Below are 26,795 nucleotides of genomic sequence, written 5' to 3'. Positions count from 1 at the left end.
AAAAATTTATATCCGTATTCATTTTAAACGGATATAAATACAAATCAGATTATAAATAGAATCGAATATTCGAATACAGATCGGATAACTATTTATCCATATCGATATTTATTTATAATAAATATAAATATGATATGAATATTAGTTAAATATTTAAATTTTTATTTATATTTAAAAAGATTCAAATGTAAAAATAAATTCGGAACGATATTTATCCGATCCAATTCGGCCCGGGATGAACGGGTTCCTGTACTGGGAGAAGCCAAGTACCATTGACGTCGTAACTCGGGAAGAGGAGAGAAGGGGATGGAGGCATTGGTCAGGATGCCGTACGAAGCGGCGGTGCGGATGGCGGTGGCGTCGCTGGAGCGCAACCTCCTCCCGGACGCGGTGGTCCGGCGTCTCACGCGCTTGCTCCTCGCCAGCCGCCTCCGCTCTAGCTACCTCCCCTCCGCCGACCTCCAACTCGCCCGCCTCCTCGACTTCAAATGCTGTAAGCCGCCACTTATCTCAAATTCTCTTCTTCGATTGTAATCCACTTCTTTAACTATACGGAAAGATCTCACACTACTCGAGAGCGCAAACGTCGCCTGTTCCCAATCATGGTGCCGGAATTATTTTATTAGCAAATGTTGTCCTCTATTTCGCCTTTTTTTTTTGTCCTCTTGTTCGTTATCGCTGTAAGGTTGGAGAAATAATCCGTGCCAAACGACAGCAAGATAAGAGAAAGAGGGATAGATAAAGACGGGCTTAGGCTCAACAGGATGACGACTTAAAATTCATTGATATCTCCTTCAAGGAGTCTATGATGGCGTGAATTCATTGTGGGGACTGGGGAGAAAAAGAATGAAGAGAAGACCCATCCAAAACGGACGAAGATGCGATTAATGTCAGTCAAGTCCTTCAAGCTTTGTGCCACCAGAGATTGGAAGCAATTCTATTCTTGCAAGCTGGTGTTTGAATTTGTTCTCCATCGATGTGGTTGTGACAGGACGAGCATGGGAGCATGAAAAAGAACCTTATGCAAACGCAATGGGCATGAAGAGTAGTTTTTGTCGTTAAAATGGCAAAAAGACTTGCATAAACAGTAACTTCATAAAAATTAAATCTTATGTAGACTTTAGGGACAATTTTGTAAGTGGATAATCCCATGTAACATAATTGCGGGAAGGATGCCTGTTTATTATCCACATTGAAACTGTCTTTCACTTATGTCATGTTCATTTTATTTGCTTTCTGAATCACTATTTCTTTTTTCTTCTGGGTAATTCCTAGTGTTCTTATTTATGTGGGGATTCGTGCGAACGTATGTTTAGTCTCACATCGGCTATGCACTGATTAAATCTTGGATACTTATATAGAGCCAAAAAATTCAAATAATACCTACTAGCTAGTCTTTTTGGGTGAGGCCATAGGTTGTGACAAAATGGTATTAGAGCGAATCCGATCCATAGCCTATGTAGACTAGAGAATATTGCAGCACAAGCCTTTTGGAGCTAACCATGGGCCGATTGTGGTGCTTGTGTTTGAATGTATTTGAGCCTTTAGCTTGGCGCAGATGCTAGAGCTTAAATGGGAGAGGGGGGTATGTGAAGATCCATGCAAATATGTGTTTAGTCCCATATTGGCTATGCACTGGATAGATCTTGAGTACTTATATAAAGTCAAGAAATTCAAATAATACCTTTTGGCTAGCTTTTTTGGGTAAGGTTCTGGATTGTGATAACTTATGTTTCAATTGGCGGTTTAGCTACTTCTTAGGACATTTTACTTGGCATAAGGCGTGCCAGATACCGAACAATTTACTTTACATTCTTTGCTCACAAAGTCACTGAAACAGTAAATTTTGCTGTTGGCATCCATGGATACAATTTTCTAGTTCTCTAGTGGAATAGCACATGCCTTCTTTTTCTCACGCTTTATACGGAGCAATGTATTTATTTTATTTCGACTTATAGTGCTGCTCTTTCACTAGAGCTGCTTTTTGAAATTTTATTGCTTTAACAGCTCTCCAAGATATGCCTATAGCTGTGGAAACTGATAAAGCCAATTCCCAGCATTATGAGCTACCTACCTCATTTTTCAAGCTGGTGCTAGGAAAGAATCTCAAATACAGGTCCACAGTTCTATCTGTTGTAACTATAGTACTTTATTTCATTAATCTCATGCAATATTTATATGCTGGTATCCTGTGATAACTCATAGTTGCATTAAATTTATCTAATAGTTGAAAATAATAAATGGCTATTGCAACATTGGTTATAGGGAATGCAGAATCTTTTGTCTTAGTTGTCGTCATGGTTTGCCGTACCGGTTGGTACGGGCTGGTACCGGACCCTACCGGTACGGTACAGCTACATATTTCGGTACCGAACCGTACTGGCCCGTACCGACCGGTACCGACTCGGTACCGACCCATACCGACTCGGTACCAGCCCATCCCGAATCGGTACCGGACCGAACCGATCAGTCCGTACCGGCTCCATTTTTTTTTTTGGCTTTTAGCCCCATCGGTACAGTACCGGTTCGGCTCGGTTTGGTTCAGTACCGTACCGGTACCGATGTCAACAGGTACGTCGGTTCAGTCGGTACCGCGTATCTTGGTTGTCGTAGTAAAAAGTTGCAACTTCTAAATTTATAACTGTTTGCAAATTATAAAGGGCACTTTACTTCTATTCCATGGAGTAATTAAGTAGCCTTTTGACTTCCATAAACTATTTGCGGTTAGCCAGGACATTCCTACAAAAACTGCCAGTGGCATATGTGATTTTATAAACTACATCAACATAAAAATGAAACTTGGTCTTGTCCCTGGTTGTGCATGTTGGTCCACAAAATATCTGATTAAGATCTGCATGGCAATTGCTGCATGATGGAATCCTTTATTAATCATATAAAAATATGCAGAGGCTAGTCTTAGTTATTATGCCTATTTTAAGTATTTTAGGTGGGAGTCTATCATATTATTACAAAGGCCCATTATTTTAGGTATGGCACCATTATCAACTAGGACTGCCAACCTTGATCAGTTGACAATCACTGTTTCTGCAGTGATAGTTCTCTCCCATTCTGGAAACTAGAAATGTACAGAGCATTCCTTGTGAATTTCATCTAGTTAATACATGCACTTTTAGAATTGAAGATCAGATATTGCTAATGTTATTTTTATGTGAGATTGTGTGAAATAATAGACTTGATATATATGCGTGAATTCATTAGACTGAGTGGTTTCTGCAGCCACATTTTACAAGCATATCCATAGATGCAGTGGACTTACTATAAAACATTTAAACAGCAGTGGTGAGCTACCTGACAATTGTTTGCTCTCTGTTCAACATTTGGTAGCTGGAATCAGATTAGCTGCTATTTATCGAAAAGGGGTCTACGATAACTGCCTATTTTATCTGCTTCAGTCTTCTAGTTGGCTCACATTTTAGATTCTTGCGAGTCTACTGACAGCAATGACATGGTTGGTGCTGCTTTTGAGCTGACTTTTGTCCACTTCATGTCATTATTTAACATGACTATAAATTTGTGGAAGATTTGACCTTGATACTAACAAGGTCAGATTGGAAGTGCTTTTGCTGCATCTTTGACTTTCATTAGATGAAACTGCTGAACCCTAGTTTGTACCTTTTCCAGAAAAGTCATACAAGTAAATCAACTACTTCAAGAGTTGACCAAGTCTCAGCATCTGTAACCTTTCACTTGAGTTGCTGCACCTGCTTCTGAATTTTGGTTGGTTTCCCATGCTTCATAACTCTACAGTCAAGCTCCTTTTGTTTCTCCCATTACTATCGAGAAAATCAACGTAAAACAGGAACAACTATATCTACTTTTTCCTATCTTAATCCATGTATCCTGTTTTTCTAGATATACTTTCATCACCTATTAAGTGGATTTCTGATAGCTTTCTACATTCAAGGTAAAAAAATTGTTGAAACATTTTCTAGATTGCCTTGGTTCTTTATTTCTTTGGTACCCAGGTTCCCTGCTCTCTCTCCCACCCTGCCCCCCCTCCTGGTCTTGGCTGCGAGGATTGAAATCCAAGTCTACTACTTTCCTGTGCAACATCTACTATCTTGCATACATTTCTTGTGATTGTACAGACCATGCATGTATAGATATTTAATGTGCAATATAATTGACATTTCTGAAAAAACATACCCTCTTTCCTCAAAGAAGAAAAAAAAAACCCTATATGGTATTGATGCAATTAAAAGAACCTTGTTGCAAGTATTCTTGAATTTCTGTAAATATTGTCACACAAAAAATCCAAATAAAGCAAGCTTTTGTGGGTTGGAAACTTGTTCCCAGCCCTCCAGTACGAGAAACAACATATTTCGCAAATTTATTGTTTCAAAAAGTAGATTTGAACAGAGAGTCCAAGATAAAAGTTGAATATTCTAGTTTATATTTTTGGCCTTTGCATTATAAGTATTCAGGTTGATCTAAATCTTCAAACATATCCATTCAATATATGGTGCTCACTGCTGGACAATTCATATGAACTGCTTATATCAAAAGTTATGTGAAGCATAATAACTGACTTAGGTTTTGGCACTTCAAAGTATGAAGTTCTTCTACTTATTAATTCTTCTTTATCTCCATCTGATTATGTTGAAAGGAACGTGATTATTCATCTTGCTTGTTAATTGTGTTAATCTGCATCCATTAGTTTTGCAAATTTTCATTTGCATCTTGATCCTTTAACTTTAATATGTCAAAATATATAGCGTTTCAATTACTTGTAGCTGCTGTTACTTCCAAGACAAGTCAAGCACACTGGAAGATGCTGAAAATGCAATGCTGGAGCTATATTGTGAGAATGCACAAGTTAAAGATGGGCAATCTATCCTTGATCTAGGATGTGGTTGGGGATCCCTTTCTATATACATTGCAAAGAAATATCAAAATTGCAGTATTACAGGGATATGCAATTCAACAACGCAAAAAGCTTATATAGAGGAGCAGTGTAGGTAAATCGTAGCATCATGTTTTTTTGCAGAGTAGAAAAATGCCATCCTAAGCAATTATCATATTACCTAGCTGTTTATAATGTTGTATATGCATGTGCATATTATTTGATCCACTGATTCAACTATCCCACCAAACTGACTAAAAATAGATTGGTTAAAGCATGCTGTTTATGTTTATATATATATATATATATATATATATATATATATATATATGAATATCTTACATTTACATTCGGTTTATAAATTTTTACCTTCCTCAATTCAAATAAGAAAATGAGTTTACTTTTTCAAGTTCCTTCATTTTTTTGTTTTATAACTAGAACTATTTTGATAACATATCTTTTTTTTTTCCTTTAAAAAATTTAGAATGAAAGTTTAGTATACAAATACCTTGAACTTTTTTGATCTCTGAATTCCAGAAACTATTAAAAGGTTGGTATAAAAATATTATTTAGTAATTATATTTATATTATATATAATTATTATATTATGATTATATTATAATTATTTATTAATAATTTATTAAATTTAATAAGGGCAAAACCTTGAACCATCATTATTAGTTCCTATTCTCTCCCTACACGAACCTTTGTCAAATCAAAGCTTTTGTTTGGAATTGGGGGTTGGGGCCTAGTGTGTTAGCACGCTCTTCCGTTTTTCAGCAGACTTTGACGGCTACGAGTAGAGTGCCAACAAGCGAAGAGAGACGCGCCAACGCGCTCCTCTTCCTTTATGAGGGAGATTTTATCTAGATCTACTGATCAGTCAGATCTGAAATGGATATAGAAATAGAATTTTAGAGATAAGAAATAACTAATGGATATATCCAAGCAACCTTTTCGTAAATACAGGCGATCCTTTTTTAGGCGATTATCTCCAATGGATCGGGGGATCTAATCAAATTGAAGCAAAATCACTTAGTTTACTGATATTATTGAATTTTTTGCTCATTGTTTCTTGCAAAGAGTTGCTTCTGCGGGAATGTCCTTCAATATAAACTATATATCAGATGAAATTGATCATTTCAAACTGAATCCGGACATAAACACTTATTCTTCAAGGATCCTATTTCATAAATTTCACTCTTTCTCAGAATAGTAAGCTAAGTGAGTATATTTCCAGTCATTCGGTGTTAAACTTATGAGTTCTTCTGCACCATCTGTGCTTGTCAAGGTTTGTGTCCACAGTCAATGCACATATTTGAAGTTCTTAATTCAAAGCTTCAATTTAGATTACATTTCCTCTCCAAATCTTCGTTTTAGGATCCTCCTTTTTCTATCTCCTTGCTTGAGCTATTGCCTCTTCCAGCCTTTGTTTCGTTTGCTGATACCTAATAAAATCCAATCCAAAAGCTTAAGCTAGTAGATGGGTCTCTTTTAGATTATATTTCTTTTGGTGATACATGATAAAATTCAACCCAAAAGCTTAAGCTAGTAGGTGGATGGACCCAATGTGGGATTGTTCCCACTTTCCAACTCTTCCTCTCATATGGAGAACCTGTAGGATGTAACTCAAAGAAGGGCCACACATGGAAAATAGGAGTGTAGAGGGTGATTGATAGGCAAAGAGAAGAGACAACTGGCTCTGATACTATGATAAAATCCAACCGAAAAGATTGAGCTAGTAGGAGTATGGATCCATGTGTACTGAGACCAACCAGAGTTCCTTACGATGATTGATGTGGGACTATTCCCACTCTGTAACGATACCATCGTGATCAATTCTTAATCACCTCTTTGTTTTATAATCATACAAATTTCCGTCTTTATTTTTGTTTTGCCCAAATTGACCTTGGCATTCTTATATCTGCATTGTTTGTCATCATGCACAGACTTGTTATCACCTGACATTGTGGCCCAGATAACAATGCTGGCTTTACTGTTGCCCTTTTACCTTGCAAAATTTTGTGGCATGTGGGATCATGACTTTTCATAAGCACATGTCCCCTTCAACCTTTGTCTTAAAGTATTTTGGATTTCATTTATCTCTTTATAGTTTATTTTTAACGAATTTAAGATAACAAATAATTTGTAGTAGGTCCTAACAAAATGCTGTGCCAATTTAGATGGAGTTGTTGGATGGCATTTTCTAAATCACCTGTATCCTGATCTAGGATGAACTCAGAAACAGATGTAAAATTTTACTGGTTAACACTTTACAATAGCATGTCTGCTATGAGAAATTAGATGAACATATATGAGAGCATGTCTACTATGAGAGATTAGGTGAACATTATAGGAGCTATGTTACTTTATATACTTTTATAAATGGGTTTTCAGTATGCAATGCTACTTAATTTCCTCCTACAGGGACCTTCAGCTGTTCAATGTAGAGGTTATTGTAGCAGATATTAGCAAATTTGAAATGGAGGCTACTTTTGACCGAGTTATATCAATAGAGATGTTTGAAGTATGTAAACTCTTGCTTCTTTTTATGAAGTTTGAAATTTCTTGATGTATTGTTTGGGCTTGAACTTCTCAGCTTCATCTCCTTCTGCAGCACATGAAGAACTATAAAGAGCTTCTTAAGAAGATATCGAAGTGGATGAAGCAGGACAGCCTACTATTCGTTCATCACTTCTGCCACAAAACATTTCCTTACCACTTTGAGGTATGCTTGCTTCAAACTCGTGCATTGTCACAGAATTTCCTGCTTGATGGCATGTTTATGCTATCTGATGGAATGAAATTGAAAGAACTGACAAGTTTTCATGTGGAATAGTATTGTCAGAAAAATAAGCTGTTTTCATAAGCTTATTTTTCTTTTGGAAAACGTAGTCAGAGACTTCTGTTTTGCATCTTTTCTCAAAACCAGAACGGGCCATCTTTTGTTTAAAAGGATTTAATCTTGCTTAAGGTGATTTTGAAATCAAAATTCTACCTATCATATTCTTTCTTGTGAATCATTACTTTGGTTTTCTGAATGTCTTTCTCATGCAGGACAAAAATGAAGATGACTGGATTACAAGATACTTCTTCGCTGGAGGGACGATGCCTTCTGCAAACCTACTTCTCTATTTTCAGGTTAATTGGTTCCTCAGATTAGTCAGATGATGCTTTGACTTGGTTCCTCTAAAGAGATCAATGTGCAATGTTTCTAGTTTCTTGTCGAATTATTGACATGGGAAGTTTCTAGTTCCTCTAAAGAGGCGGTGCATGGAAAGTTTTATTGACATGTACCCTAGGCCCAGCATGGCTATAACTGATATCTAGCAGATGGATTTAATCAATTACGTATAAGATGCACAGCTACTGCAATGTGACCAATTGATACAGCTCTTCCAGAACTACAGTTATTCATTATTCACGTGCTAATCTTCAGTTTAAATTATGTAGGATGATGTCACCGTAGTCAATCATTGGTTGGTCAAGGGGACACACTATGCAAGGACAAGGTATGTCTGTAACAAAAATTACTGCCAAATGCCAGTATGCGTATAAATATTAAAGTAGCAGCAAACACAACTCATAATAAATCCTGGGACCCATAATCTAAAATACGCCAAATAGGATGTATCCAAGTTTTTTTTTTTTTTTCATAAAGAAGTTTGCCAAGGACAACTAACAGTTGTAAATTGAGCTCACATATCAAACTAGAGTTAAGCAATGAGATATTATGCGATTAGGGTGACACATAGTGAAGTAGAAAAATAACCTGACAATAATTTGCCTTAAGTCTCTCTTGCTGCACATCTTACATTTAAAAGAAGTAAATCAGAATATGATAATAAAATCAAAGGAAGTATACAAAACTATCAGAGGAGCAGTTTTGCCCCATCAACTGATGAATCAAAACTGATTTTTAGAGTAAATAGAACTTCTGATGCATGCTCAAAACCATGGAGAGAGTTGATATGGTCATATTGTGGATTTTTTCCTGGAGATTGATTTGCCAGAGCCCTTTCATTATGAGGTGAATTCAAGTGTTAAGAAACAGCCAGGTGGATAATGTCAATCACGCCTCCATAGAAGAAATTCTGTCAGGACCAATGTCACTGCTTTGGATTATTTCAAGCAGTTTGCTATCATATCAAAGTAATAACGAAAAGGCTGGACAAATGGTATATTAATGGACTGGCACTTCATTGATTTTCATAATGCAAAATATGTGTCGTTTGGGAAAAAAAGATCTTTGGATAAACTTTGATATGATAACAAAGGAAACCAATCTTTCCTAAATTTACCTACTATTGCTTCCTGATAAAAGTTGCTGCTAGTTATGTAGTGATAACCACAATAGATTTATAGCTGGCTAGCATATGACTATTGAGATTCTTTTTAGTGTTTGTGATCTATATGTCTTACAAAAATGAGATTGAGAATCACATCGCAATTGATTCTCATATTTCTTTCTTTTCGGAAAAAAGTGTCTACAAGATTTGAAACATTTGTAAGAAATGTTGGCTGATATTATTGTGAGTGAACCTATGGTTGAAATTGTCTTGCAGTGAAGAATGGCTTAAGAGAATGGATCGGAGCCTGGCTTCCGTAAGGCCAATTTTTGAGACTACTTATGGGAATGATTCAGCTACTAAGTGGATTGCTTATTGGCGGACATTCTTCCTTGCTGTGGCAGAACTCTTTGGGTATAATAATGGAGAAGAGTGGATGATCACATTATACCTATTTAAAAAGAAATAAAGATGCAAAAGCTTTCCATGGCAAACTTATTGGCCCTCCATGTACCTTTGTTTCTGATATTTGTATTATTTGGGAACATTTCTGTTATCCTTTGTGGTTGGGTAGAAATTGGTGGCTTAAATTGGACATTTATGAATGATGAAAAATATAATGTACGATCGGCAAAATAATGCTAGTGATTTCGAACTTGATAACATCCTAAATAACTTTGTACCATGCAGAACTAGTGAATTTTGTGAACTTGCAGGTGCAATTCAAAGAGGGTGTTGGATTCCCATAGGTGATGGTGTGGTCATATGTACATATTGCGCAGATACCAGATCATGAAATTTGAAAGACAAGACACATACCAAATGAAGCCTCTATCTCCAGCCCCACAAATACATTTACAGAAGGGGCAACCTGAAGAATGCCATCTTCTTCAAATAAGCTAATGAGCAAAACAAACACCAAACAGTTTAATTGGAACTATAGCTGGAAGCTCCTACCAGCCAAGCATCTAGCAGATCCTATAGATGCAAGCAGGGATATTAATGAAAAAAGAAATTACCCCACTAAATCATAATAATTTATAGTACAAACATGCAACTGGATAGCCTGTCAAAATTACCCACAAAAGAAAGTGAATTAGCACCTTGATCTTTAATCTATCTAACCAACCTTGGTTTCTGCTCTGTTGATTTAAAGCTATGCATTGGTGACTGCGATCTTTTGCAGAGCTGATACAGCACAGTTTATGGTCCTCCTCTTCGCATGTTAACTGTCAAAAGCACTGCAAAAGTAAACCAGTTAACATACCCAATTAACTCAATTTCTAAGAAATAACAGACCGAATGCATCACTTGTAATCGATGTGCAGAATTGCTTGCATGCCTAACTCTAGAAAAATGCATTCTGTACTCAAATCCTGTCATCAAAGCTACCACGAACCATATAACCAAGCAAAGAAATTACAAGTATGCATTATACTGGAACTTTCTTTTCAACCAAACATTTCTATATGAAGCGTAAATAAATCTTCAGGCCAAAAATTGCAGACCATCTTACTGTGTATAACTTTAGGGGCTGTTTGGTTGAAAGATTTTATAAACAAGCTTACAAATGAATGAGTTTTATAGAAATTGTTGTTTGGTTCTTTTCCATTGAACCTATTTTGCCAAAACTGACTGCTCATAAATCCTAAAAAATCAAGTTTTATGAAAAACAGGTTTCCGTCTTTTTATAAAAATATATTTTACCGATAATTTTATTTTATGGTTATCTATTTTAGGAAAACTCGGGCAACCAAACAGCCCCTTAATTGGACAGAACAACTCCATATGGCGGACTTAAATTGTTTTGATGTTACTCAATTATTGTCTTTAACAGATAATCTTCTGCATGTGACAAAAAGAAGCAGTCATTCTTATGACTATTGTTGGGCACCTAAAGTGCAGGAGTGAGTGAGAATTAAATTGGAGTTAAGTAAGGATGTAGAAAAGAAAATATATCTAAAATCTGTCAATCTAATTAAGGACACGAGAGGTGCAATTTATAGAAAGATAACACAAAGTAGTCACTTATAGTATCTTTGATCTACTATAGAAAGATGAAGAGACTGGTAAGGATGTCTTTAAGAGGGTAAAAAGCAAGGCCAAATGGGTGGAGATATGCCCTGTGAGCTTGTCAGCTACCATCATGAAGGTAATCAATTTCCATAAATGTTGGTAATCAATTTTAATAAAATATGTTGTAAGGCAATCTTTTACTGGATGGATCAAAAGTTGGTCTCCAAGGATGATATGAAAATAACATGAGCACAATAGTGTTCACGACGTCAAGATGGCTGATTAGTCAAACTAAGATGATGAAATCAAAATATAAGTGCAAGCATGCTTATGATTTATTTGAGATGACATGGACATACGTCTCCAGAAAAGAAAGCTCAAGTGCATTTGAGCCCGAGCAGGAACTAATGGCAAATTAGGATCCAGAAGACTGGCTCCTTCTTGATGACACATGGTTATCTTAATACGATCACTTTGTAGGTATTTATAGCCAACTCCAAAAATAATTCCCCTGGATCAATATCTTTATGGCATTCAAAGAGATGCTCCTATCAGAGCCTCAATACAGTCAGACATTGTTTTAGTACATGTCCATCTGTGTCCTTTGTCACAAGCCTTCCTAATCATAATAGATTTATCTTCAGTCTCCTAAATAATTTTCTTTGGAACTTCAGAATTTTCATTTCTGCATCTGCAAGGGGCAGGGTGTAAAGTATGCTGTCCAGGGACAACCAATGAACGCGGGGGGGGGGGGAGGTGGGGGGTGCGGTATCTAACCCTGTGGAAAATCAATATGTTAAGGACAGACACCAGGAAAATTTTATAATGTGAAACTGGGCTGTACTACTACTTCTGGCAAAAAATAGCAAATCTAGAGCGTGATCAATTTACCGTGATTAGTATAAACCTAATACTTTAGCTAAGTTGGAATTCTTGATGCTAAATATATTCATACGCTTACAAGTCTCAACAGAAAGGTTGCAAGAGTATTGCTAGCCTTATCTCTCAATGACCATTTTCCTGTAATAACTAATTATCTGACTTTCTTGCCTACAGTTCAACCAGGTAATACATTTTTGACCAATATTATGTTTTATTCATGCATCGAGGATCCTCATTCATGTTGTCAGTTATATTATATAGCACCTTGAGTGCTCCAAAAGAAGATATATTCATGGTCAGTTCAGAAGTGAAGGTTTTACAAATATCAATTGGACAAGTCCATCAAAAAGAAGGTCAAAACTGATGTGATTACATGGAAGAAGATGCAGAGATAGTGCAAATCTAGTATTTGGTGCCAGATACAGTAATAAATGACTAGATATGACCTAATGTGGCTAAAAACACTCAGTTATATGAAGGCTTCAGGTCAAGTAACTCTTGAAGCGAAATTATGATGAGAAAGCAGAATTGTCAATCATGAAATAACAAAACCCATTAACATGGGCGGTTGCATCATAATGAAGCACGATAGAACACTAATTCCAATCTCACAATCAGTAACACGCACAGATACACAAACATCAATGCATCAGATTTATGGGTACTTTTAAGTCTAGGGGACCAGCTGTCCTGAAATATTTACCCATATATAAAATAATAAATAATGTACTAAAGTTATACTAGAGAGAAGCAATTTAGTCTATCTATCCTGGATACTGTTCCAAGCTTCATCAACTATAAAATCAACATTTCCTTTCCTCTTTCCTTTTCATTTTTCTTCCTCATCTAAAGCAAGAATTTTGAAACAAAATACAAATATTTGTGCCACAAGTACATGTTTTCTCAAATCTGCACAATCTTCTAACACATCCTCTGTGAAACACATCCAAATACTTGAAAATGAAAAAATACCTGTAGGTGAATAGGTCCTGTACAATGCATTTTGTTCCCAGTCTATGAAGTGTAGCATTACAGATTACTTGGGACTTGCAGGAAGATAACTGACCCTTGTGCTTGTTAGGAAATTTCATAAAGAGACAGCAGCTTACTGCATGCTAAAATATAGTCTCCTAATAGTTCTAGATGCTCCAAGGAGAAGTCCTTGCAAAATCTTGGTGTCGTAATTGCTTACAATATATGAGAACAAAATTTCCATAATGCTGAATTGACACCACCAAAACAATAGTATTAAAGCACAGCAATACTCCAATTAACCAATAACATACAAGGAAACTTGATATACAAGTATTTCTAGGATAAAAAGCAATTTCGTTCCTTTGTTGGCTGGCTAACATCAAGGATTCCATTCAGTATATCAAGGAAGGCAGCAAGTAGAAAGATTTTAAAACATCTATTGGTACATGAATGGGAACTAAAAGCTCGGGAGGCATGCGAACATGATTTTGTGGCTTGTCTGATTTTTTTGGATGCCACATCATTTGCAACAGAAATTATAAACATTAGGTGGTAAGAAGGGGATGTTGCACAGCTCTGTAAGTTCTGGTTTGCCACTAATTCAAATGCCATCCACTATTTATAAGGGACAACATGTGGCTGCAGCTTGTATAAAATAACGAAAACCAATACAAGGATCGAGCCAATAAGTAGATACCAGACATTTGGAAGAATTAATGTTGGTTCCATTTTATGAACCAATAATTCAGAACTTGAAGATTGAGCCATTAGTCAATGAGCAATAATGAAATGACCTAGGACCTCACCCAAAAAAGCTAGCCACAAGGTGTTATTAGATTCCTTGACCTCATGTAAGTAGTACTCAAAGACCTCCTTAGAACATTATCAATGTAAAAATAAATACACGCCTACACAAATTCTCACATACTCTGATAGGTCCCAACCAGAGAAGAAGGAGTCGAGCGAAGAGAGAGAGATTATATTCCATAGCTCTACTTTGGGTGAGAGCAAACCACAGTACACCGAACAATAGAACTCTCTACTTGCCTCGCTCCCCTTCTCAACACTCTCATTAATTCTCCTAGCATGACCCCCTGATAACTGACTAGCGAAAGATGGGCTGTCACTTCGGCGAACCGCTTCCCGCTTCCCACGTCCTCGCGTCAAAGCTGTGTGCATGGCTCATCGTGAATCTCTCTTCTGCTCCCAGTTCCGGACGTCTTTCTGCTTCCCCCGTCTTCGCAAAGGTACCATCAGCGGAGCCCAGTCTTCCTCCCGCTCCAGCTCCATCGCAGCAGACTCCCTCTCCACGTGCATGGCTCGTTGTTGAATTGCCTCTTTCTCCCAACGATTTCGACGCTGTGGTTTGCGTGCATGGGACGTGGTCCAGAGCCACCAGGTAACGGAGGTTTGGTCTCGAAACCCGTTGTGGCCTGGTGGGCTTAGTGAGCTTATCATACTTCTATTTAAGCCCTAGCATCCTTGCCAAGATAAAGGTCTAATAACCAAATCCAATAAAATCCAATTAGAAACATCAAGATCAGCCCATGGTTAGTCCCAAATGAATCCATGCTGCATTTCCTTTAGTTCATACAGGCCATGGGCCAGGTCCACTCTGACATGATTTGTAATGATCTAGGACCTCACCAAAAAAGTCTAGCTAAAAGGTATTAGTCGGGTTCCTTAGCCCTATATGGGTATCCTAGGTCTACTCAGCACACAACCAATATTGGACCAACCAAACAAGTTCTTAGAAATAACCTAATATATACGATAGGCCATGGCCCATTTTAACATGAATTTCATAGAAGGTTAACACAATGTATAAACACAGAAATACACTAATGTAACACCATATATGGCAATCTACAGTGGAATTCTGAACAGCCACAATCCAATCTCATGATGGATATGTTATCAAGAGTTATTCTCATAGATACTAAAACTGAGCAATATTATATCTTTCATGAAGCTAGTGAGTTGCCTACTGCACCGATATAGTTAATAATAAGGGTGAGAGATAAAACAATTAAGGTTCATTTGCTCATAAGAGCCTGACTTCTAACAATTTTAACATAACTATAGTTACATAAAGTGAAAGTGGATAATAAATATGGTAGCAACTTCAAGACGAGGCATTGAGACTAGAATACATCATAGGTGGGCCCCTGCATAATACTAAACCTTAGAGCTAGAATTGGAGACGTATTGTTTTTTGCTCACTCAAGTGGTGTAATCACCAAAGAAGAAGAAGCCATAGGTGGAAAGCTGACTAGTGTGAAGTGGAACAGCAGTCCAGAACCATATCAGCCTAGATGAATGACAGGAGGGATAAGAAAAATGAAGAATTACATGTGTGCAAGACAAGCTCCCATCAATGATCAGATGCTCTATGTAAGTTTTAGAGGTTCCCGACAAAATGTGAGCAGCCACTGTAGCTCAAAAGACTAGGTTGTCTTCTGACAGCCTTCTCATTAGCTTCAGAAGAAACTTTATTAGCATGTCAATGGTGAGCGCATCAGTTGAAAAGGCATGACTAATCAAAGGAAAGACTGCAGTCATTGTCATGAAAATGTGCAAAATAGAGGGAAATAAACGCCTTGGAGACACAAAAGCCATCTTCATTGAACAAACGAATGAAATGATGCTTTTGATTGAAGAAAATGGAAGGTTTGAAGCACCATGACTAGCAACTATCATCCTGCCAATAAAGAAAGCATCACGACTAGCAATAATCATGTAGAACAGAGTCTAAAGAAAGCATCATATGACATTCTCAGCAAGGCCATCATTAAACATGTGCAAAATCAATGCTCATATGAGAGAACAAAGACCTGTTCCCACTTAGTAGCTCAAAGTGAACAAACACTGTTCAATAAGTGTATTAGACCAAGATGGGGTTGCATCATATTTTTCCGATAATAGAGACCAGCATGAGATTGCCACCATAATCATAGAGCACCAGCAAATTGATTATCGCAAGCGCAAATATCTCATCCCAAGCCATAAATAGTTTTGATCAATCAGAATAGGTTTATGAAGCTCCATGATGGTCTCAGGTGATGAGGTGAAGACATACCATGAAATATGAGCAAGTGTTTGGAATGAATTTGATTTTCATCAAGGTGTGAAAATGTGAACCATCCTAGCAGGCAAGACACAACAATAAGGCTGGAATAAATGCTCTATACAACAGTATGTACAAAGACTCAGAGAACAAATGGTGGGCAACATACTGAAAGATTCTTATGTTGTTGTGTAAGTAAAATAAGCTACTATATAATTTTCCCAAGGTTAACTAGACTCCACATATGTGCAGCTGCAGGTGTGAAATGATGGATATTGCAGCATGGAAAGGAAAAGATATCATAGCCTTACAAATAAAAGTTAGAGCACAAAATGTTGGAAGCTCTGCACTTTCAAATATATCAGAATGTCTATGCCATTAGCTTCAAAGAGGATATATGCATATAAATACATATACATCACATACATCACATACACATACATACATATGCGTATATATAAAGACCTAAAAAGCTCTCATCAATATTTTTTACTTGACCTCTTTGCCATTACAAAGTAACCATGTAATAAACTTATTTAAGCAATGAGTATTAGCAGCTAAATGAAGATCAGATATATATTTTTTTTCAGATGACAAACATTGCAAAAATAAGTTGACCAAGGATGGGATGTTTCTGAAAGTAGAATGACTAACCTTCATACTTCAAACATAGAAGGTTGTGTGGACCGTGGCTGTGCTTTAGCAGCAATCATGGCTGACCTGGATGCCAAAGCACAATACAGTACTTGTACAGTCAGTATAATTAGTTCAGTTGAAATAGCATAAAGGCAATCAGCAGCTATATATAATACATAACATTACAATATGTCAAACAGTGAAATAGTCAACTGACCTGCTTCTTATTAAAGTATTCAAAAATGTACAAAATTCTGATGGTAGTTTCACTGATTTGTCATTAGTCCCAATGTCCCATCAAATGGACTAACAGTACATGGACCAATTACCATGTCAAGAATATAATAAATCTTTCCTGCATGGATTGCAATCACTACCATATATTTAAAGCTCTGAAGGTTTGCAACCTTATTAGCCAATTGATTAATATCTGATTCACAGCATCAACCTCAGGCATGGTCTGCCGTACTGCCCAATACGGGCGTACCGTATCGTCTGGCAGAAAATTGGTACGAAACACACCTTCAAGTTAGTACAAGCTCTATATTGCCCATACCGAGGCATACCGCCCTGTACCGACCTGCACCGAGGCATACCGAGGTGCGTACCGGCTCATACCGAGGCGTACTGAGATAAAAATTGAGAAACATGGTTGGAGAGCTATTTCGGCACAAAGGTATACTGTACCGTACCAAGCCAAACCAATAAGGTACTGATATAATACTCGGTACTGAGATTGCGAACCTTGGCCTCAGGTGTACCCATTTCACATAAATCTTACGATTGAAGCAGTTGCATTGATTCACTTGTATAACTTAATGATCTTGATTAGATGAATTTTCCAATGGTAAAAGCAAATACATGTATAGAGTGCTCCATAATGATTTGTCATCTTCCTTTCGTAAGAATTCCCATGGTTCTTGGATGATTTAGATCTTAAAATTAACTTGCCAAGCAATTGATTGAAGAAAATCTCTTGGGAAGAGCTTTGCTTGTTCCACCTGACATGAAAGATGACCAAATGACTAGGTCAAACAACATGAAAGCAGAGAGGAAAACAACTTATAAAATGAAATCAATCAAATCCATTTAGCAATAGAGATACCTGTTCCATATCCAACTGAATAGGTCCACAGGGGAAAAATGGAGGCCTCAACCATCTTATCAACCAAGATCCATTTACACAGAAGCAACATCTTCATCCAGTATCCCATCAACGAGAGAAACAAAAAGTAAAAGTTACACCAGCTTTTTCATGTGCCCAAGTTCCAGACATAGCACAAACCATCCATGCCCCATGTAGCTCTTTCCTTTTTGTTGATCCTTCCAACAAAATTCAGAAGGAGGTTACTTTTTTGAATATTTAGAACAAGTCATAGGTAAAGAAAAACATTAAATTGCTTGAATAATCCCTTTATTGCACAAACTGTTGCTGGTATGTGCACTTCAAATATTTCAGAGAAAGCATAAAAAATAACTAGCCGATCTGTGCATTACCTGTAATTCATCCTATCTAATTTCTGAAACATTTTTTAAATATTGAAGGAATTTGAATCAATTTCTTTTTTCTTTGAAGACTATACATTGCAAAGTTCTATTCATAATTTGCACATAAATGTTGGAAGATCCTAATAATATTATTAGACAAATGTCAAGCATATGATTCAAGCCAAGTTATTGAGGATTCAAAGATGTCTTTGGACAAAGAGTTAAACATGCCACATGACCTAAACCTGCCGACACTCCTTTTACTTTGATGATTTCTTGATAAAAGTGCATCAAGATATCTTACTCTTGACAAGTGACCTAAATCACATTAAGAAAGTAAGTATATAATGAAAGGACTTATTAGAAGTTGAACTCACAAATACTAACTTGGTTCTCGATAAGTTCAATGTGGAAGATGGGTTTCAGCCATATGAAGTCCCCACTGTTTCTTACACTGGCCATACAGGACACTGATCCATGCTTTTCTCTTCAATCTATTTCGTACATTATGTTATTTGCCTTGCAATCTTTCTCAAGCTAAAGTACTCTCCTCATCAGTTAACACAAGAAAAGGACACACCAGATCTGTGGTTACACCAAAATTTTGACAACCGATGAATATCAACTATCAAGAACTAGAACATAAGTTCACAACATATTGCATTAATAGATAAAATATATAATTGGCAGAACCTTTTCAGCATTCTCTAAGAGATGCAATTATTACAGACAGATTTGAAATCATCATGAAACCAATGGATTCTTTCACTCAAAATAGTTCCTTTCAATTTCAGTTTTTGATTTATAACTTTAAAGTTCATACTTCCACATGTGAATCCAATAATAACTTCATTCATCTAAAAGTAAACCTCATTTATGAATTTAAAGAGACCATTAATGAGGCAATGACGTATACAGAAATCAACATATGAAGAAGAAAGTAAAGCTAATCTTACCGAAATTTTTAACAAAATTGTCATTATGGCCTTGGCATAATATGGGTAAATTCTATAAACCCATATAGGTTAAACCATTTGATGCTTCATCGAGTCCCATCTCCATGATGGTGATATTCTGTGTGCCTTGGTGAACTAAACCTTAATTGCAAAGAAAAAGGGTCAGCTTTCTATACCATAATAAATAGGATAAATATGTTGGTTATAATTGTCCAAAAATATTACTGGATCAGTGGTTTAGTATCATTTTTTGGGCTGAAGGACATGAAGTCTAGATCCCATTGCCAGTTACACCCAATATGTGGAGATAATACCATTGCTTCTGCCATTGGTATCCTTCATCTACAGAGTCCAATAACAGCCTATGTATTTTCATATGAAATAAAGATGATACCTAAAATTTTTTAGCACAGAATACATGCCTTCCATAAGTGATCACCAACTGCTCTTCAATGCTAGATTTAAAATGCTTATGCTGGTATCAGCAAGTGTAGAAAATAACCTCATTAGCATAGGTATCATTTTTTCTGGAACTTAGTCATGAAGATGCTAGCCAATGCCTGAGTGGTTCTGCAAACCAATACTTTCTTCTTTTTTGCCTACCCAACACTTTTTAAGTGTAAAGTAATAGATTATACATGATGCAATTCTGCACAAGATAATATAAAAAAGATTACAGAAGAGCATAACAAGGTTTTCCGTTTCGGTACCGGACCCCGTACCGGTGCCACACTAGTATAATGTCAGTACGGTATGGTATGAAAATTTTTGGGCGCACTGAGTGTCGATACGCCATCCGTACCAGATACCAATACCGAACTGGTACTGTACGATATGCCTCGTACCGTCTAGTATGGCGTACCTCGGGGCATAACAAGCTTCATCCAATTAATTCAGATCCTTGCATATTAAAGACCCTACATTAAAAAAAAAGAATGTTTAATCTAATTTATACTTTACTAAATGCATAAATGCTAAGAGATGCATTATCAAATCTAGATAGTGCTCTAAAGTATACTTAATCAAATAATAAATCGAGAAATTTGCATAAGTGCCTTAATAATTGCCAAGAATGGTAGTGAAAACAAATGGGTTGATAACAAATAGATTTCTATCTCTTATTATCATCACAAATGCATCATAAGAGATCCCTTACCAGCCCCTGCAACAGTTCCTTTTTCCTCATATTTTTTTATCTTGTGCAATTTCAAAACTCTTCAACAAGATGATAATTAAGAACTCCCAATTGATGCAGCTTTTTGCATGCAACCAGGCATACCAACTGCTTTGCCACATGAGAATTTCAATGAACTGGGCCCACCAATGTCTGAAATGCAGCACTGGGAAGTAAAGTCAATGTGCACTCATAGGACCCAACCCACTACACAGTGTGAATTTCAAAACTGGTTTTGGAGTCAAATAGCTGCAACAAGAACATTTTGTGCCAACAAAGACCATAAAAAGAGCTTAGCAAGCAAAACAAAACAAATCAAAACAGGAAAAAAAAAAAGCTTAAAAATGGTTGCCTTGGTTATCAAGAAAAATGTTGTGTATATATCTCTGGGGATCTTTTCACAATATTTAAAGACAAGACTAACACTGGAATCTGCTTTTACTCTTGCACCAGTTGACTCAACAGAACATGCATCTATATCCTCATTGCTAGCTAGCTTGCATGGAAGGGCATCAGGGTTCCTATTTAAAGTAATGTCCATCATACAGTGCTTGCTTTTAATGATATCAAATAATAGATTTCTTTGTTAGATGTTTCTCAGCAAGTACATATTTATCAGAACTTATTTAGCAGCAACCTACAAAACAAATTTATCAAATCATAAGCATTGCACAGAGAATTGAGAGCAACCATAAGAAATCAAAGGCAAGTCTCACAAAAGTTGCCTGGTAGTCCTATTTAAGGAAAAAAGTTGCCCAGCAGTCATGGTGAACCAGTCAACAGAACAGCAACTCAATTAAAGAAGCAAAAAAGCACAAGTATCAATCTCAATTTAAAGGGTCTGACGCATTGAAACAACTAAAAACAAATCAATTAATAATAAATTAAAGACAAATTTCAACAATTTGAATGGGCGCACAATACCCTAGCTTGCATTGTGCAAGTCAATTGTCTAGGGCATTGCTATCACCTTTAAGATGCTTGAGGACAATGGAATTTGCTAGCAATATCAATCAATTATTCGTTTAAGAATTTCCTCCATAAAAAACAAAAGAAAAAAGAAAAATCTCGTAGGTTAAGAAAGTAGATTAGACATCTTGTACAATTCAGGTCTTCTCCCCTGTTTGTATGATCTGCCATGGACCATGGGGTGCAACCTTTGCCGTGCCAGTACTGGGCCCCGTACCGGTTGCTCGGCAGCATAGGTTGGTATGGCCCCGCGTCGTGCTGTGCCGGTCCTATACCGATACAGTAGAGAGGAGGGGAGAGAGAGAACGGGAGAGAGAAAAAGAGAGAGAGAGCGTGAGAGAGAAAGAGAGGCTGTCCTGGTTTCCTTGTGGAAGCGTCCTGACACTCAAGACGGTGAATGTTCTGTCCTGCCTCGTTCATTTTCGAACTTGCCCCATCCTAACACTCAGGACAGTGGGACACCCGTCCGTCCCACTGGTGTTCAAAACCTTGCCCTTAGGACTTTGGTCTGCTAGTTGGCACCCCTCTTCCCAGTGCATGCAATGGGGCAAGCTTCCAGGTTAAAACCTGAAAGGTGGCATAACCACTCTAATGCTCAAAAAGAAAAATAGGGATGAAAATTACAGTATTGCATATAATAACAAGTTAACAGCTAAATATGGCTATTGTAATACCTCACTGGCACAGATTAGACCATGGTCATCTACAAAGAAGCAGATCTTTTCATGCCCATTGGACATTCGCTGCCTTGATGCTTTAATTCTTTCAGCGACATTGCTATGCTAATATAATGCTGAGTTCTGCAACTGGGCGACTGAGGCATCATACTGCATGAATACAAAAATCATGCTGAATGATTACATTTATGAGATCAAATATGACTGCAAAATGCAAAAAAAGCAAATATGCAAGACGGAGATGCGAAAACCTTAGCCCACAATAATTCCAGCTTGCTTTTTAGATCTTCATGAAGGAATAGTTTCAGACTATAGTACCTCTTTCTTTAGCTGCCGGGATATAGAGTTCCATCTCACTTCCACCCGCCACAGTATAAATATGTAAAAGAATTGACAAAAAATGATGATCCACCCAAACCAGACATACTTCATGAATCCATGAGCATAAAGAAGAGTTTTTTGCTTTTTCATTCTAAGATTAGCAATAAAGAATGTGCAGGAACAATGTATTCACCTAAGATTAGCAATAAATAATGCACAGGAACCATGTATTCACCTTAGCATCCAAAATGGTTTCAAGTTCAGAAAGCTGATCTTGAAATCCATAACTGACAACACCCCTGACATGAAGATACATATAAAAAAGTAGACTGAATGAATAAATACATACAACAGTGAGCAATAACGATCGGTCTGGCTTCTTGTCGTCAACTTTAGGGGTCCATCCTTTTTCTATAATGTTAGTTTGTCTCAAGCTTAGAAGTCACGATGTTGACAATATGGCCGTCCTGGTCCATCCTTCTCTTTGATGTTGTACATGACAATCCATGGCAGAAGCTTAATCCAATACACAACAAAAGATGCAAGATAACCAAAGAAAAGAATGCTACTAGGAAAAAAAAAATAGGTACAAAATGACATGATTATCCAAGAAGCCCACTCCCAGGTACAATTCCAACCCATATATGCATTTCATGTTTTATATATCTGTATCATCCTATTACAGTGTTGATATTCCAGGTATGAAAGCTGGTTCAACATACCGAGCGCTGGTGCGCTTCTATACCGCATACCGGTTCCGTGTCGGCACGATACATTGGTACATACTGGTATCAACCGGTGCAGCAAACCTTGAATTAGACTAATTCCGGTAAAAACAGAGCACAGCCAGTGATGCCACAGGGTAACAGTGAATGATGACAAGACAGCAGAATAACGAATTAATCATAGAATGAATCATTATTTATACATAGGCAGTTAGAAAAGAAATAGAACGCACCTTCACTGCATTTAGCCTTTTTAGGACCATGATCACAGTATATAAGACTACAAGATAGTGATGTTTCAAAGGGGAAAAGAAAATAAAACTTTGTAGTGCAAACTTCAGCCGATGCGCGCGTATGCTACGTCCACTAAAAACTTTGTAGTCCATTCAACAACTCCTTTCGCGCCAGCAGTGAACAAAAGAAATTGAACCCAAAAAATAACTTACGAAACAAGATCTTGAAAACGAAAACGTAGAAACACTACATGATAATTAGAGGGGAAGATAAAAAAGGAATCCTGACTTCGAGTTGACCTGACTGATGATGGACGGTGGGTGCAGGAAATATAACGAGCCAGCGGTCCCCGCTCATCTTAAGTTCCTTTTCAAATCTTTTTGAAGCGGACATCATCTTCCCCGATCCCGTGTCCATCACCGCGATCGTGTTCCTCCGCAATGCCACTTCATATACCGCCACCTCATAGCTGACAAAACCCAAGAAAAATCAAGAAACCACGAAGGGAAGACAACAAGAAACCTCTTCTTGGAAAAACAGCCAATCTTTATTTCAAGAAACCTCAATGAAGGAATCACGAACCAAAAGCCCAAGAAAACCCATCGATGCCTCTTCTTATAAGAAGAAACAAGGAACGTTTTTCTTTAAAAAGAAAAAAAATTCAAGAAACCTTCTTGGTTCGAATTCTTGACATTCCCTCTTCTGCTTCTTGGCTGAGGCTCCCGCTCCTTCACCATTCGCCGTCTCCGGTGGCGTTCTCAAGGGATGCACGGCGGCCGGAATAGCCATCGGCGTCGGACGAGGAAATCTAGAAGGGAAGAGAGGAGGAGGAGGAGGAGAGGGACACGGGGTTCCCAAAGAGGGCTCTCATAGCTTTCCAGGAGGAGGAGGAGCTTCGGAGTTTAGAGTTAGCATTGGGAGGAGGTGGGAACTGGAGGAGGGCGACCCCTCCTCGTTAAAATCTCGTCTCACGACTCAACCGAGAGTGATTTATATAGCGGGCTTTCCGTATTTCGGTAACGGCCTCGACCTGACCTCTGAATCACACACGCGCGACGTTCCCCTTCTTTCTGAAAATAGTTTTTTACGGGGCGTTTGGTACGGATGATATATCCAAATTCAAAATCACCATCAATTCAGAAAAAAATATAAATATACCATAAATATATTATATATAATATATTATATTATATTATATTTATAATATATTATTAATTATGTTATTGTTATATTATTTTTTTAATAATAATTTTAAATTATAATAAAAATACATTAGTACTAATTTTAATTTATATAATAAATATATTTAATATATTATTTTTTGTTTATTATATTTTTCTAACTAATTTTGGAAGATATCTGAATTGTTGTGCACCATTTTAACCGCTATAAGTATGGCTTAACATGAATTAGAAGAAATATCTGCCATATCGAAGAGCTGAGTCGTAGATCAAACTTTTAGAGATAATAATTTGGCCATACGATATCTGATTGAAATTTTCTGTAATTATTGGTATGTCATAAACACAAACTAACTGCTATAATTTATGTCTTTTTTACATTCAAATAATAAAATAATGACCAAAGATTCATTTTTCAGAATTTTAGCTGGAAAAGATAATTACTGTTCAGTAATGCAGTAGCTAATGATAAGCACTTATAAAGATCTAATATTTTATTCTCAGAGCAGATCTAGGCGACAGTTGGTTATTTGTGAAACCAGTGCTACTAAACTAACTCTTACCTAAGTAATTTAGGACATAGATTTAAGGTTTGTAGGCTAAAATTAAAGGGTTTGCTGCGCCAACTTTCTTTACCCTGGTTATCCTCCTCCTCTGTACTTGCTCTCTAACCCTGTAATATGTTAGCAGGTTGAAACGACGGTCGATGAAGTTATGTCGTGTCCTGCCGTCACACTATCACCTTATGAAACAATTTTGGGTAGTGTTCTCCATAAGCCAGTGTCTCCATTACTAAATATATTTGTTCCCATCTAAAAGTCTAATACTTAGAAATCATGACTCTGCAATTTCAACTACGATAATAAGAATTGCAACTGCAATTAGAATTGTCACAATTCAAATTGTATATGCAAAAACTGTTTCTTTTTGGTTTCTATGTTTGATGATTGCAAAGGCATTTGTAGTTATTTAGTTGTATGATATGGAAAGACATAGGATAATCCTAAAGTTACTCTTATTGAATTATTTATTTTTACCAGGGGATGGCCGACTAGTATTATATTATTACAGTTATAATGATTATTATATTATTACAATAAAAATGATTATATTATGATATGGAAAGGTATGGGATAATTCTAAGCCCTCGTTCCGGCAAGAATTCTATTCTGGGTCTCTCGTCTCCTCACCATACAGAGCCTCTACCTCGGCGGGATGCCTACCTCGATAGAAAAAATTGAGAAGATGGGCCGTCAGATTCAGGCTCTTAGGAGACAGGCTTCGAGGGCAAATAATGACCTCAGCTTCTCCATGAAATCTTTTTTTTGTGCCATATCGTAGAGAAACCGATTCCACCTCAATTCAAAATGTTTTGAGTGGAGCTATATGATGGCACCTCGGATTCTTTAGATCATTTGGAGAGCTTCAAAGCTCTTATAATATTGCAAGGGGCCACTGATACCAAGCTTTGCAAAGCTTTTTCTGCAACTCTTTGCAAAGCGGCTCGATTTTGGTTTTTTGAGCTTCGGCCTAAATCTATTCATTCATTTGAGCAGTTCGTATGTCTTTTTACAGTACACTTCATCTCCAGCCGAAGGTAGTGTTGTGGTTCCGATGCATTGCTCGACATCAAGTAGAGAGAAAGAGAGCCCCTTAGATATTATGCAGCAACACTAAAAGTTTGCGATTTAGATCAATCGGTCGCAATGTCAGTAATGAAAGGTGGCCTAAGGTCGTCTCGTTTCCTATGCTTCTTGGAAAAGCACTTCACAGTGGACTTCGCCGAGATGTTGGCACAAGCAGAGAAGTATGCCGACACAGAGAAAGTCATGTCCTTCTATCACGAGCCGGCTAGAGGAAGACCCAACCGAGGGGGCAAGAGAAGATGTGAAAAGATGGTGCATCAAGGAGTACTTCACCCCGAGAAGAGGAGCTCATGTCGGCCTAAAAGTCCTCCTCGAAAGTTTGAGAGGTATACTTCTTTCAATGCACTGAGGACTCAAATGCTCATAGAGATCGCAAGCTAACGTTACCTACAACCTCCGCATAAAATGAAGGCACCAGCCAACAATAGAGACAAGAAGAAGTACTGTCGCTTTCATCGAGACCACGAGCATAAGATCGAAAAGTGCATCCAACTCAAGGATGAGATTGAGGCACTTATCCGACGTGGATGACTAGATCGGTATGTGCATGCTCGGCTTGACTGAGAAGGGCCTACCTCAACCTCCGATTAGCCACCCTCGGACCCGACCGATAATTGCCCGACAGCAAAGGTTATCAACTTCTATCTTTCAGATCAAACAATAATGACAAGCATATTCAACTCAAATAAAATAAG

At 37.3% G+C, this 26,795-nt stretch overlaps 2 protein-coding genes across 10 annotated transcripts; one reads left to right on the top strand and one right to left on the bottom strand.

Moving 5' to 3' along the window:
* The first annotated feature begins 221 nt into the window (after positions 1 to 221).
* On the top strand, positions 222 to 9,816 carry LOC103711942 ((S)-coclaurine N-methyltransferase-like). 3 transcript variants are annotated; one of them, XM_008798273.4, is made up of 8 exons: positions 222 to 493; positions 2,008 to 2,116; positions 4,755 to 4,979; positions 7,292 to 7,391; positions 7,482 to 7,592; positions 7,922 to 8,005; positions 8,318 to 8,376; positions 9,430 to 9,816. In XM_008798273.4, exons 1-8 carry the CDS (start codon positions 307 to 309, stop codon positions 9,620 to 9,622), a joined length of 1,068 nt encoding a protein of 355 aa, XP_008796495.2. In that variant the 5' UTR covers positions 222 to 306; the 3' UTR covers positions 9,623 to 9,816. The 3 variants fall into 3 exon arrangements, with proteins under 3 accessions (XP_008796495.2, XP_008796494.2, XP_008796496.2); XM_008798272.4 differs by having other exon boundaries at positions 4,737 to 4,979; XM_008798274.4 differs by lacking the exon at positions 4,755 to 4,979 and having other exon boundaries at positions 223 to 493.
* Positions 9,817 to 9,903: 87 nt separating this feature from the next.
* On the bottom strand, positions 9,904 to 24,244 carry LOC103711941 (endoribonuclease Dicer homolog 3a-like). Of its 7 annotated transcripts, none has more exons than XR_005513036.1 (6): positions 23,944 to 24,244; positions 21,991 to 23,742; positions 17,835 to 21,883; positions 16,947 to 17,730; positions 16,748 to 16,813; positions 9,904 to 10,394 (listed from the first exon to the last, which is right to left on the bottom strand). XR_005513036.1 is itself a non-coding variant. In XM_039129260.1 (2 exons), the coding sequence occupies exons 1-2, from the start codon at positions 24,060 to 24,062 to the stop codon at positions 23,520 to 23,522; spliced, it is 342 nt and encodes a 113-aa protein (XP_038985188.1). In that variant the 5' UTR covers positions 24,063 to 24,241; the 3' UTR covers positions 23,251 to 23,519. The 7 variants fall into 7 exon arrangements, 1 of the variants encoding a protein (XP_038985188.1); XR_005513035.1 differs by having other exon boundaries at positions 16,748 to 17,730; positions 17,835 to 18,052; positions 18,595 to 21,883; XR_005513038.1 differs by having other exon boundaries at positions 16,748 to 17,730; positions 17,835 to 18,052; positions 18,605 to 21,883.
* Between the last annotated feature and the right edge of the window lie 2,551 nt (positions 24,245 to 26,795).

Source organism: Phoenix dactylifera, chromosome 8 (assembly GCF_009389715.1).
Source record: "Phoenix dactylifera cultivar Barhee BC4 chromosome 8, palm_55x_up_171113_PBpolish2nd_filt_p, whole genome shotgun sequence".
Taxonomy (NCBI): Eukaryota; Viridiplantae; Streptophyta; class Magnoliopsida; order Arecales; family Arecaceae; genus Phoenix; species Phoenix dactylifera.
Note: the sequence above shows the minus strand (reverse complement) of the source record. Positions and strands in the feature narration are given on the sequence as shown.

What these genes read in the sequence shown, in the direction of transcription:
- LOC103711941 (XM_039129260.1), bottom strand. Translation starts at nt 24,062, where the DNA reads ATGGCTATTCCGGCCGCCGTGCATCCCTTGAGAACGCCACCGGAGACG. An exon ending in CAAGAATTCGAACCAAGAAG is followed by an intron (nt 23,743 to 23,943) that starts GTTTCTTGAATT and finishes GGGTTTTGTCAG; the next exon opens with CTATGAGGTGGCGGTATATG.
- LOC103711942 (XM_008798272.4), top strand. Translation starts at nt 307, where the DNA reads ATGGAGGCATTGGTCAGGATGCCGTACGAAGCGGCGGTGCGGATGGCG. An exon ending in CCTCCTCGACTTCAAATGCT is followed by an intron (nt 494 to 2,007) that starts GTAAGCCGCCAC and finishes TTGCTTTAACAG; the next exon opens with CTCTCCAAGATATGCCTATA. An exon ending in TATATAGAGGAGCAGTGTAG is followed by an intron (nt 4,980 to 7,291) that starts GTAAATCGTAGC and finishes TTCCTCCTACAG; the next exon opens with GGACCTTCAGCTGTTCAATG.